The 13,204-nt window shown below is 46.6% G+C and overlaps 1 protein-coding gene across 3 annotated transcripts in view; it reads right to left on the bottom strand.

Moving 5' to 3' along the window:
• Nucleotides 1-12,982, bottom strand: part of VOPP1 (VOPP1 WW domain binding protein) — a 104,099-nt gene extending 91,117 nt beyond the window's left edge. For 2 of the 3 annotated variants that reach the window (XM_074034955.1, XM_005549556.5), the window contains exon 1: nt 12,724-12,982. In XM_074034955.1, the coding sequence (XP_073891056.1) occupies nt 12,724-12,777 (54 nt within the window). In that variant the 5' untranslated portion in view covers nt 12,778-12,982. Of the gene's footprint in view, nt 1-12,478 lie in introns of all 3 variants that reach the window. The other variant, XM_045389161.3, reaches the window with a different exon arrangement.
• Between the last annotated feature and the right edge of the window lie 222 nt (nt 12,983-13,204).

Genomic DNA, 13,204 nt, shown 5'->3' with positions numbered 1-13,204 from the left:
ACAAGATAGCCTCACTGAGAAGTTTAATACCATCCTGCATTTCCTTCTGAAGACATAATTGTACTAATTTTATTTGTGCCCAAAGCTTTGCAAAGAACTTAGCTATATGTAAGTCACTAAGTGTCCAGGGCGTTTTAGTCTGGTCCCTCATCCTCTGGACTGATGGCTTCAATGGGATCCTGAGCCATCCATCAAAAGAACAACCATACACACAACTAAATTCTGATAAACAGGGTGGGAGTTAAAAACGGTACTGATTCTAGTGGTGACAATCATCACTAAATAAATCTACTTCCACTCTTGGCAGCTTCTCTGAATACATCACTCGGTCATGCTGACACTCAGAAAGGGACCAGAGACTCCTAATTAGGATGCCTACCCTTCCCATCTTATGGAGGAACGTGAGCACTGCCCATTAGCAAGCCCCTGAGAGCAGCCGCTGCCCCAGAGCTGACCGTTTGCCATTGGGCCGACCAACAGGCCACCACCACTGACCGTCTAATGCCTAGCTCAGCTCACCAGGGCCCAGATGTCGTGATTTTGAAGTCCTGCTCCTTTTCTGCCAGGAAGTGATAAAAGCATCAATTGTATCAAGTAACCTGTGATCTCAATCTGTCCAAGGCTCTCATTATGAGAGAAAGCCTTCTCCCTATCTGCAATTTATCTTCTCGTGCAATTCAGAAAGTCAGAGGTGAATCTCAGCTTCCACTGGGGTGCCCAGCTATTAATAAAACCAACACATATTTTTCCTGTGTCATTCTATCAAGAACTCAAAGCATAAAACAGACCTGCAACCTATGTTAATGACTCCATCCCAACCCAGGGCACATGCAGTGGAACCGGCAAGTTCTCACTCATTCCAACACCCATATCAGCCCCACAGAAGAACCTCAGAATGTGGCAATGGAGTATAAAAACCTTTACTGGCCAGGCACAGTGGTTTACGCCTGTAATCCCAACATTGCACGAGGCCACAGCGGGCGGATCACCTGAGGTCAGGAGTTCCAGACCAGCCTGACCAACATGGTGAAACCCTGTCTCCACTAAAAATACAAAAATCAGTTGGGGATAATGGCACATGCCTGTAGTCCCCGCTACTTGGGAGGCTGAGGTGGGAGAATCGCTTGAACCTGGGAGGCAGAGGTTGTAGTGAGCCGAGATCATGCCACTGCACTCCGGCCTGGGCAAAAGAGTGAGACTCTGTCTCAAACGAAAACAAAAAAACCTTTACAAGTGATTTCACTATAATATCCATTTTAAGTAATATTTTTTCCAACCTCGTGGCAAGCAAACTAATGCCCCCTCCTGCCCACAAAGATGTCATCATCCTAATCCACCAAACCTGGGAACGTCACCTTAGGTGGCAAAAGGGGCTTTGCAGACGTGATTAAGCTAAGGATCTTACAATGAGGAGATTATGCTGGGTAATTCAGGTGGGCCCAATGTAATCTCAAGAGTCTTTACAGTGACAGAGAGAGACAGAAGCATGAGAGAAATTAGAAGATGCAGAATCGCTGCTTCCCAGGGCCCTCACCACAATCGCTGTGCGACCTTCACTATGACCTGGAGGCCCAGGTCCTTCCCAGCTTACCTCTGTGGCTTACTTCAATGCAAAGTTCCTGACATCGCACCTGGGTCACCAACCTTTCCCCACTGAACTTCAAGTCTATATGCACCTTCCCTCTTGATGACCTCCTTACCTCCTTCCTCACACCCCCACTCCCCTTCCTAAGGCTAACCTCTACACCCAAGCTCCCAATCCCATCCCCCTCACTGTGTCAAACCCTTCTGGAACAGACAGGTCCTCTAGGAGCTTAAGGTCTAAAGAATTCACAGACCAGGACGGGCATGGTGGCTCACGTCTGTAATCCCAGCACTTTGGGAGGCCGAGGCAAGCGGATCACAAGGTCAGGAGTTCAAGACCTGTCTGGCCAATATAGTGAAACCCCGTCTCTACTAAAAATACAAAAATTAACCGGGTGTGGTGGTGGGCACCTGTAGTTCCAGCTACTCGGGAGGCTGAGGCAGGAGAATCACTTGAACCCGGGAGGCGGAGGTTGCAGTGAGCCAAGATCGCGCCACTGCACTCCAGCCTGGGTGACAGAGCAAAACTCTGTCTCAAAAAAAAAAAAAAAAAGAATTCACAGACCGGCCCCCACCCCACCGCCCAAAAAAAAAAAAAAAGACAGGCAATTACAGTATCTGAGCTCAGAGCACGTGGGAGTGCTTGCCCAGGGAACAGCTTGCCCAAGTCAGGCACTTAACTCATACCTGAGTGCACAATCAGAATAGCCTTCCATGATACCACCTGAGGGTCTTCAATTATGGTGGGGGTTGAAACGGCAAGGCCAAAGGGATGGGAAAACAGGAAGTGAAAGTATGGTGCCTTCAGGACCCACAGCCGTCAGTTCAGTCTGCTGGGCTGGATGAAGATTTCTGATCCTCATCTATGCATCAGAAGCAATGTTCATCTGTTAAAAAATAAAGATGCCTAGGCTCCAGGTGCAGGTAATTGTTCAAAACTCCCTACCTCATTCTAATGTACAGCCAAAGCTGGGAATGGCAAGGAAGTCTCTGTAGACACTGAAAGCTTTCCAAGGGCACTCCTCCATACTGCTAAAGGATTCGAATTCCAAACCTTCAACCTCCACGGGTCTGCTTTCCTAAAGCTGACTGCCTGAGACACAGGCCCTGGTCCAGATGCTGGTCAAGTGACAGCGCTAATTCCCCATTTACAGTCACCCTTCTCCCCTTTTACAAAGAAAGGCACACCTCCCTCCCATTTCTCGTCTTACTGGGATGTGCTGGTCCAGAACTAAAAACTCTCTAAGGTACCAATCTAAGGCCACTGAAAATACCGGCAGTGACATTATTAAAGAGAAATTGTTCTGACACTTATCAAAATGGTAAGGCTTTATTCAAGACTATTGCAATAGGGGTTAACCTATCACAACACAGAAGCGAAACTGAGCTCAACTCCAAATACAACCAAAATGAGTGTGAATTCACAGCCAAGGAGCAGAGTGAGGGGTCAATGGATACAAAATTGCCGAGAGGAGAGGCATGATGGGTAGAAGTAAGGAGGAATTCTTGCTGAAGACAGCTTAAGGTGATGACATATTAAGGGTGACAGGATGACTTGGCAGGACTCTTGCTGAAACTGAGCTCCACTGAGGACAGACACAGAGGGCAAGGTGGAGACCTAGTGAGAAGAGGGCTCAGAGGATCCTAACCAAAGCCTGGTCAAGGGGAGAATTTTTGTCAACGCATGCCTTGCATCTCAACTGGTTTCAAATTCTTTGCTTTCAATTAAATTGAAAGATGACCTAATTGTAGATTACTATGCGCTTTGGGCACATCACTCGGAAGTTCAACATGAAACTTTTTCCATTTCCATCAGTTATACATGCCCTAACTTGAAATATCCTCATCCATCTCACTCGGAAATTTATTTCCAGTAAATTTTACTGTTTATGTTTAATAATATTCAATTGGTAATACATGAACAGTGTCAATCAAATGTGCAATAAAAATGATAAATCAATTAGTCATTTTTAAATTTTTTGGAGGTATATCTGAGGAAATATTTTGAAAATTAATTTGGATACACATTTTGTTACAAAAATAGACTTTCAAGCATAAATATATTTCATTAGAAGAAAATTCTATAGGGAAAATAGAAAATCAAAAAAGGAATGCTATATTTGCAACCATTAGAGAAGATTATTTGCATATTTTTAAAAGAATGATAATCAGCATCAAATTGCTAATGGTATTTAGATTCCACTGAACACATTAAAAAAGTGATGTTATAGTTTAATTTTTAACAATGTTTACAATACATGAGAAATCAAATCTATTGTAACCATTTAAAATCTACAATAAACAAGATCACACAGGTTGAGTATCCCTTACCTGAGATGTCTGGGACCAGAAGTGTTTTGGATTTTACATTTCTTTGGATTTTGGAACATTTGCAAATACACAGAGAAATATCTTGGGGACGGGACCCAAGTCTAAAGATGAAATTCATTTATGTTCATATATACCTTACACATATAGCCTGAAGATAATTCTATACAATATTTTTAATAACTGTGTGCATGAAACAATGTTTTGGGTGTGATCTGTCACATAAGGTCAGGTGTGAAATTTCCCACCTGTAGCGTCACACTGGCGCTCAAAAAGTTTCAGATTTTGCAACACTTAGGATTTTGGAACTTCAGATTAGGGTTGCTTAACCTGTATGTTCCACTTAAAATTATATGAGAAGGTATATAGTTTTTGAAAATTGCATAAGAGAGTATAAGAGCCAAAATTTTGACAACTTTTGAGCTAGAGAAAGCTGCTCAATTTGAGAGGAAAGAAAGGAGAATTCCTGAAGAAATTCTAAGGTGGAAAAACAGTGTTTGGAAGTTATTCTGAGAGCAGCAGAGAACAGAGATTGCAGAGATTTAATCTAAGGGAACCCAATGTTGTTTTACACAGCTGCCCTTAGGCCATAGGGACCTGGCTTCACAGCTTCCGCAGGCCTGGCTTCTTTTCTCTCCAACTAAAGGGAAGCAGGAGGAACTAGGAACTAGTACATTCTTCAATAATAATCTCATCAACTCTCTCTCTCTCTCTCTTCCTCTCTCTCTCTCTCTCTCTCACTCTCGCTCTCCTCTTCTCCCTGCTCCCCATAAGGGTTTAGGATCTGTCCCCACCGCTCCAGAATACCACGTTTTGGCCCTTGATGACATTCAGCTCACAAAACAAGAGAATGAGGCCAACTAAAGAGCTAAAGAGTTTCACTCATCTTTCCTCCCAGTATTAAAAGTCAAGCTAGCGAGACTCCGTCCCAAAAAAAAAAAAAAAAAAAGTCAAGCTGTCACCTGAGTAGCTGCTTAACCATCCTAGGAGAAGAGATGGTTATGGACCCCCCTTTTTTTTTTTTAATCTTACTTAGGGCAGAAATTAAGAGCCAACTATGATCATAATCACAATCTCGCTTTCCCTTGTTGTAGACACTTATGACAAAGTTTCTTCTTAATCTAGTCACAGATACTAACAAGCAAACACACTTTTTAATCGACAGGATAAGGAAACCCTCCCTCCTGTCCGCAGGTGTGCAGCCACCTGGGCACAGGAAACTTGCGTGGGAATGACTGACAACCTAAGTATTCTGTTAATCCACTCTGGGCCATGAGTTCCAGACCAAGTAGGGAATCGTCCAAAAGGCCTCCAGCAACACTGAGGGATTTCTCTTTACAGGTGAACATCAGTGGGAGGTTAGTTTTTCAAAGACTCCCAGGCAACTCAGAAGGAGTTGAGATTCTGTAATACACAGTCATGGCACTATCCAACCGTGACTCCTAATAACCACCAGATATGCCCTATACTTGAGGCAAGCAACTGATCGATTTCAAACCTGATTTACAGGATAATATCTCTTTGTTCTGGTCTGAGGACATGGTTCTCTTGTTGACAGTTTTGAAGGATATGGCTACACTTCCTGAAATTGTATATATATATGTATTAGTCACTGCCTCCCTGTCTTCACTGACCATTTGATTCTTGAACCCTGACAAGGGAAAGTCACTGTTTGCCAATTATCGACTCTGATGGCCTTCTGCAAGGTCTCTTCTCTACTGCTCCACAGTATCTGAGTGCAGATCACCTTTGCATTTAGACACCCTGCTCCCACATTCTAGACTCTCATTTGTTGGATCTCTTTTCACCAAGGACAGATCATCAAGCACTTCAAAATCAGCATTTAAAATTAAACTCTGACTTTTTAAAAGTAAGGATATCATTCCTCTCCAAGTCAAAATCTCAGTCATCCTTCTCCACTCAGAAAATATTTCTGTACTTGACTCTGCTTTGTTCAACATGTTTGTATCAGCTGGATAAAACCAACAGGAGTACAATAATCAAATCAGTCCATGGCACAAAACAATACAGAACACTGGATTTTAAAAAATAGTGTTCAGACAGATGTTGACAAACTTAAGTAGATGAGATGAATGAAGTAATGTGAAATTGGAACCAACGTAAAGTCCTCAATTTAGGTTTTAAAAAAATAATAAACAGCTCTACAACCATTATGAGATGTGGTGGGTTAGCAAGCAGCACATGTTAAAAAGATTTTGGTCTCACTGCAAACTCAGGGTGAATCTCTTGGCTGCAGGGGTGGAGGTGGGAGGACGCACTAGTATCATTTTATCTGCTTAATGTCAAGGGCCAAAGGTTCTGATGCTGCCAGTCAGACCACACCCACAGAACAGAACTTCCTATTGTTCAAGTAAGTGCCAACAGGGAGGAACTGGAGGGAAACCAAAGGTTTCAGGACAAACCACAAGCAACACTGGATTCACCCCAGCCCACTTAACAGTGGCAGCATAACCAATCTCTGATCCCAAGATCACAGGAGAGTGCAACCCAAATAGCAGACACAGACAGCAAACAGGCCCTGTAGACCTCACAAAGGTGCAGCAGCTCATGAAGCCAGTGAAAGTGACAAAAGATCTGGCAGTCAAGCCATTTAATATGAACCAAAAGGTGCCCAAAGGAGAATGATATGAATAAAAAGGACAAAGAGAAGCTGGAGATGGGGGTGGTGGGAGTTTCCAGACTAGCGCAACTAATTCTGGGGAAAAAATTTTTCGCTATGATTATGCCACTGAAGTCCAACATCAAGTGAAGACTGTCCTACGTGCATCAAAGAATTTTGTCAGGAAAATTACACCATCCCCCCAAAATGGACTCATCATTCTAAAATGAGTACTCAGCACCTGACCAATACAGTGAAACCCCATCTCTACCAAAGAGAAAAAAAAATACAAAAATTAGCTGGGCTGTGGTACTGTGCACCTGTAATTCCAGCTACTCAGGAGGTTGAGGCAGGAGAATCGCTTGAACCCAGAAGGCAGAGGTTGCAGTGAGCCGAGATTGCGCCACTGCACGCCAGCCTGGGCGACAGAGGGAGACCATGTCTCTAAATAAATAAATAGATTTGAAATAAAATAAAATAAAGACTCAGGATGAAATTAACTTTTATGTTTATAATTTGATCTTTTTTTTTTTCAAAATAAAATCCCAACCAAACTTTTTTTCCACTTTGACTAGGAAATGTTGATCCCTGATTCACATGGATTAATGGCTAAGTGGCCTTTTTCTAGGACCAATCATTTTCAGATATTGAGGACATCCTCATAACCATCTAGTCCAAAATTTTCAAACTGCAGCTATGAGGATGATGAGATTATTCAAAAACACGTTTTGAAACAACAGAAGGTGAGGCCTGGAGAAGAACACACACACAAAAGGGGACCACACAGCTATGTTAGAAGACTAAGGGCCTGTCATTGTGATATTTCTGAAAAGCCCATGAGTGCAGACCTAGGACCAGGCTGAAAATACTGTCATTTCCCCTCAATATTACAGAAAACTTGAACAACTTAAGTTGCCCCCAAAAGTTGATACTTTGTCTTAAGACACAGTGAGTTTCCATCACTAGAGGTGCTCTGCTGCCCTCCAGCCCCTAATCAACTGCCTCCTCTTTTCCCACTGCCCATCTACTCCGCTCCTGCCCACAGCGCCCTGACCACTGACCGCTTTACTCATTCAAGTCTCCATTGAGTCCCTGCTCTGTGCCAGGAATGGTTCCAGGAGCTAAGGATATATCGTCAAACAATAATTCAGAGCAAAACCTTTGCCCCTAAGTTGCTTACATGGTAGAAAGTAAATTCTGTCATATTTTAAAGATAGTTGTGGGAAAAGGAGGATACTGGTCCGAGTAAGGTAGACTAGGAAGAGAACTGAGAAGAAATATTCAATAGGGTGGTCAAGACAGACCTCACTGAGAAGCTGACATCTGAGAAGCTTCATCAAGAGGACATGATAGAGTGAGTTCTAGGAAATGTCCTTGCCCTGCGGAGCTAATCAAGTGAGCACTAGCCTAATCCTATCCTTGCCATATATTTCTAAGTCATTTACCCCCCAGTTAGCCTTTATAGCTGTGCCCAAAGTAAAAGAAAGCAAAGACCAAGGAAAGCCCAGGTCTGGGCCCCATGCCCACAGCCCTCCTCAGACACCTGGACCCAGGCTTTCCCCACTTCCGAGCAGAGCTCTTGCCAGCCAGTTCATTTATTGCTGCCACTTCTCACCCATGACCACCTGGCCTCCAGTGGAGCTTCCAGAGACAGTAAACTCCCTGCAGGATTCTTTTTCATTCAAATTGCATGTTGCTCGGTTTCTAAAAACTCTAAGAGTGGGTGGGCTGAAAGGTTTATTTCAGGAAATTGGCAGCCAGGGACTGCCACATTTGTTGGAATTCCAGGGCACAAAAGACATTTGGCAAGAGACAAAAAATACTCTTAAACATAACTCGGTTCTAATTTCCAGACTCCCAGGCATCAAAATACACAGAACTTCAGAAAAATACTCAGTAATCTTATTATTTTTCCCTAGTTCAAAGATAATGTCCACTTTGCAACCCTTTCTAAGAAACAAATGTTCCTTTTTTTTTTTTTGAGACAGAGTCTCGCTCTGTCACTCAGGCTGGAGTGCAGTGGCGCCATCTCAGCTCACTGCAAGCTCCGCCTCCCAGGTTCTCGCCATTCTCCTGCCTCAGCCTCCTGAGCAGCTGGGACTACTGGTGCCCACCACCATGCCTGGCTAATTTTTTGTATTTTTAGTAGAGACGGGGTTCCACCATGTTAGCCAGGATGGTCTCGATCTCCTGACCTCATGATCTGCCCACCTCAGCCTCCCAAAGTGCTGGGATTACAGGCCTGAGCCACCGTGCCCGGCCTGACAACTGTTCCTTTTTCTAGTCCAAGAACTATTCTTTTGCCTAACAGTATTGAAGCACAAGGCAACCTGGCTTAAGCGTTTCCAGTTCTTGGTTCCCGGGAAAGATCAGAAAGATAATGAGATCAGTCCCTTCACTAAAATGAGTCTATCTCCTTGGAAGCAGAGGCAGTGGGGCACTGGTATTGGTGAATTTTACACTAAGTAGTATACTACACACTTCTGGGCTTACTTCAGTAAGAACAGAGCCCTTCAAACAAATACTAAGTAGATTTCAAAAGTGTCAACAACCAAACCTCTAGAAAGAGAATGCAGTGACAATATCTAGAAAACAAAGCACATAACAAAAAGCCCTGGGGAGGTGCACATGCTCAGGGCCTCATTACTCCCAGGATTCAACTGAAGTGTAGTCAGTTTTAAAACCTTTTTTTTTCCTTTTAGTTTCTAAGGAGTTACTGCCTGAAGGCCACTAGGAATTACTTCAGCAGGGCTACTAGGAGACAGCTTAGTACTTTCACTCTTCTTATAAGGACTATTTGCAGGACCTCACTTCAGCCAGCTGGCAGAACAGAAGCATAGAACCTTAGCATTTTATGAACCAAAAAGGCCTCTGAGGTTCCCTAATCTTAGTCACCCTTGACAATCTGCCACATTCGTGGCCTGGGTCCCTGGATTATAACCAGCTGGCACAGAGCAACAGGGGAGAAGGGAGATAAAATCAGGGCCCTTACTGGCTGTACATATAATTCATAGGCAACTCTGAGTTAATAGAAAAGAAAGGTCAGTCCAGTAATGAGCTTCCAAGAAGCCTCCCTAGGGGAGGAATGGTGCTGTCAGCTGCTGCCGGTTCCTCCCTGAAGCCCTGCCTGGGCTTCAGGAGGGGAACACAACCAGAGTTTCTCAGGAGAGTCCTGGTGATGGCCACTGTCCAGGCACAGTTCTTAACAACATCCGATTTCACTCTTCAAAGTGTCACCGTTTGTAGGCTGAATCACATTGTCTTTCTAAGGAAGGGTGACTGAGTTTCTAAGGGGAATACACTTTCCAGGGCCACCACTGCCCTCGGGATGTAGAGCATGCAAATTCCTAACATGTTCCTGTATGCGCAGATGGCAGAGGAAGCAGAGCATCGCAGCAGGGTACACACTGGAACCACACTGCCCGGGTTAGCATCTTAAGCTCTCACACTTAACAGCAGTGTTAAGTGTTCACTTCCCATTTGAAACAAAAATGAAGATAAAAGTAATTGCTAGGAGAATTAATGAGATAACATGTGTAACATTTATAGAACAGTGCCTGGCAGTTACCCTGGAGCACTCTATGAATGTTTGCTAAGCAAAAATAAATATGCAGTTCTATGCCTAACAGGTAAGTAAATTTCTATAAACGGATGGTGAGGCAGGCAAGGAAAGCCCTTCTCAAAACAGTCTTTGGATTGCCCTTCCTACTCAAGCACCCCTCACTAACACAAACCCCGGTGCATGTGAGATTCTGGATGGTGCTAGCTAGGGACAGGGTGCTGGGGGTGGGAACAGAGTCACCACTGCCACAAGTCCACCCCTTAATTTCAAGTAGTTTATGATCAACCACATGGCAAATTTATACACTGAAACCAGCTCAGGCAGAACAAAGAAACAAAGACAAATATCCCAGGTTGCAGCCAGCAGTCAGAAGCCAGAAGCCACCAAAGAGCTCCCTGGGTTGCTTTTATGCACTCAACCTGAAGACAGCCATTTGCCATGGCACATGCTCCACACCTGCGACTGCACATCCACGTATGTGATTCAGAACTTCAGAAGCATCACAGGTACTCATCAGAGCACCCCGCCGGAGATGAAAAAATCTCAAATATAAATCTCATACATGAAACTTCATGTGATGAATGATGAAGAAATCTCCTTAACTCCTCAGAGAGACGCCTCTCCAGCACAAAGTGGTGGTACTTAGGATAATCATGTCAAAGTGGGTGACATCACACTGTCCCCTCTGAAACAAAACTGGCCAATCAAATAATATTTGACTGTGAAAGTATCATCTTAAGCATTTAGGTTTCAGTTTTACATTACACTTCTGCCTTTAAGGTCGTTTCAACTTTGCAGACATGATCTGAACTCCTATTAAGATGATACATTCCTATGCAACGAAACAGCTATTTTAGAAAGAATGGAGTCACTGAGGCAGTCTAGGCTACACATAGGGCACAGAACCACTGAGACAGAAGGTTTGGGAGACATGGGTGGCACAAACTAGAATGAAAGAAATGCTAAATAATTTAATCAAGTGCTGATTAAAAAAGATTGCAGGGCCGGGCGCAGTGGCTCACCCTGTAATCCCAGCACTTTGGGAGGCCGAGGCGGGTGGATCACCTGAGGTCAGGAGTTTGAGACCAGCCTGACCAACATGACGAAATCCCATCTCTACTAAAAATACAAAAATTAGCCCGGCATGGTGGTGGGCGCCTGTAGTCCCCGCGACCGGGGACGCTGAAGCAGGAGAATAGCTTGAACCCAGGAGGCGGAGGCTGCAGTGAGCCAAGATCACGCAATAGCACGCCAGCCTGGGCCACAGGAGGAGACTCCGTCCCAAAAATAAATATTTAAATAAATAAATAAATAAAAATAAAATAAAAAATAAATATTGCAAGTGTAGGTACACACATTAAGGTACATACACATCTGCTGTCATGTGATTAGTGGTCTCTGATGCACTTCTTTGTTCTCTATGGTGAGTCACTCAGAGAATGTGATTCCTAAGGTTGTAAAATTCTGAACAAATGGAAAGAATGCAAGCAGAGCACTCCGCGAAAACATTAAATACCAAGCTAGGGAAATATTTCCGAACAGAAACAGGAAGTCTCGGCTATGGCGGAGCCTGGAGCAAGGAGAAATTTGTCCACCAGCCTTCCTTTCAGGAAAACACTTTTCCTCCAACATTTTGTAATAATTACTTTTAAATAAAGGGCGAAGACAAACTAGCAATTTCCAGCACCAATCTCCAACGATTAAGGAAGACAGCTTCACAACTTCCGAAAACAGAGGCATGGGACTCGGACTCATTACCTATTTACTTTGACTTCATTAATTTAATGCAAATTTCCTTCAGAATAGCAAAGCTGAGGTGAAAGTTGAACACCCCAGTCTGGGGTGTCAGACTGGACACCCCAGAATTCCTCTAGTTCGCATTTTAAGGAACCTGCTTTAGTGACAAGTGGGTGGCCCCATCCGAGAATGCAATTTCACAGCCAGGAGCAGCCGCAGTCCCAGCCAAGGCTGCGGTCACGGACGCTCGCAACCGGGAGCCGCTCAACAAGTTCCCCGCCGGCTTCGGCTCCGCACCCCCACCCAGCCAGTCTCTCCGCGGAATTTCCTCCCCGCACCTGAAGGCTGCGCTTCCTTTTCACACGCGGGAACGCCTCCTCCCGCTGCTCACCTCCACAGCTCCAGCGACACTTCCCCACAGTCCCCTCCGCCCGCTCCCCTTACCCCGGCTCGGCACCCATCCTTTCCTAACCCCGAACTGCCCGGGCCCCAGACTCTCGGCGCCTGCGCCGCGCCCGAGGACCACCCCCACCCCGCTACCCGGGGTCCATCCGACCCTCGGCCCTTCGAGGCTGGGAAAGGGGGCGGACGGTGCACAAAGGTCACCCCGAGCTAACGGATACCGCCGGCGCGGGAAACGCGCTCACCCGCAGGGTGGGGGCGGGGTGCGAAAACCTTAGGAACGACGAAGGCGCGGACCGGAGCCGGGAGCCTCCCTGCCACCAGGGTCCCGCACCTCCCAGCTCGGGAGGCGCGCAGGGCTGCGGCTCCCCGTGGCTCCACCGTCTGCGCTCTCCGGCAAGGTCCTCCCGGGCGCCTCGGAACTGCGCGCCCCCAGCCGCCAGCATGGTGGGAGCCGCGCCTCCGGCAGCGCCCGGTCCCCAGCCCCTACCTCCAAGAGCAGCCCGAGCAGCAGCGCCGCCACCTTCGCAGGCTGGCGCCTCATGGCTCCTCGCGTCCTCTCCGGCGCGCCTGGACGCCGGGTCGCAGGCGCGGTTCGCGACTTGGCCCCCGCGCGGGGCGCGCGGGCGGGCGGACTCGAGCCGGGAGCCGGCGAGCGCTGGGGGGCCCGGCGGGGAGCAGGCGGGAGCCGGGGAACGCCGCGCAGCCCTCGCCGCGCTCCGCCCCCGGCCGCCGCGCGCTCCCGACACGCCCGATCGGGCGCGCGCCCGCGGGCTCCCGGAACCCGAGGCCGGGCCTGGGGCGCGGCTGCGGGGCGCGAGGCCCGCGACGCTGAAGTGCGCGCGCCCGGGGAGGGAGGAGGCGCTGCACCGCCCGGCGAATGGGAGGGGGACTGCCAGGCTCTCCCTCCTCGAGGGAGGTCGTCCTGTCGCCCTTGACTACACCCAGGAAGGCTTTTAAAAGAAGCAGAG

The sequence above is a fragment of the Macaca fascicularis genome, chromosome 3 (genome assembly GCF_037993035.2).
Source record: "Macaca fascicularis isolate 582-1 chromosome 3, T2T-MFA8v1.1".
NCBI lineage: Eukaryota > Metazoa > Chordata > Mammalia > Primates > Cercopithecidae > Macaca > Macaca fascicularis.
This window is presented reverse-complemented; position numbering and strand designations above follow the sequence as displayed.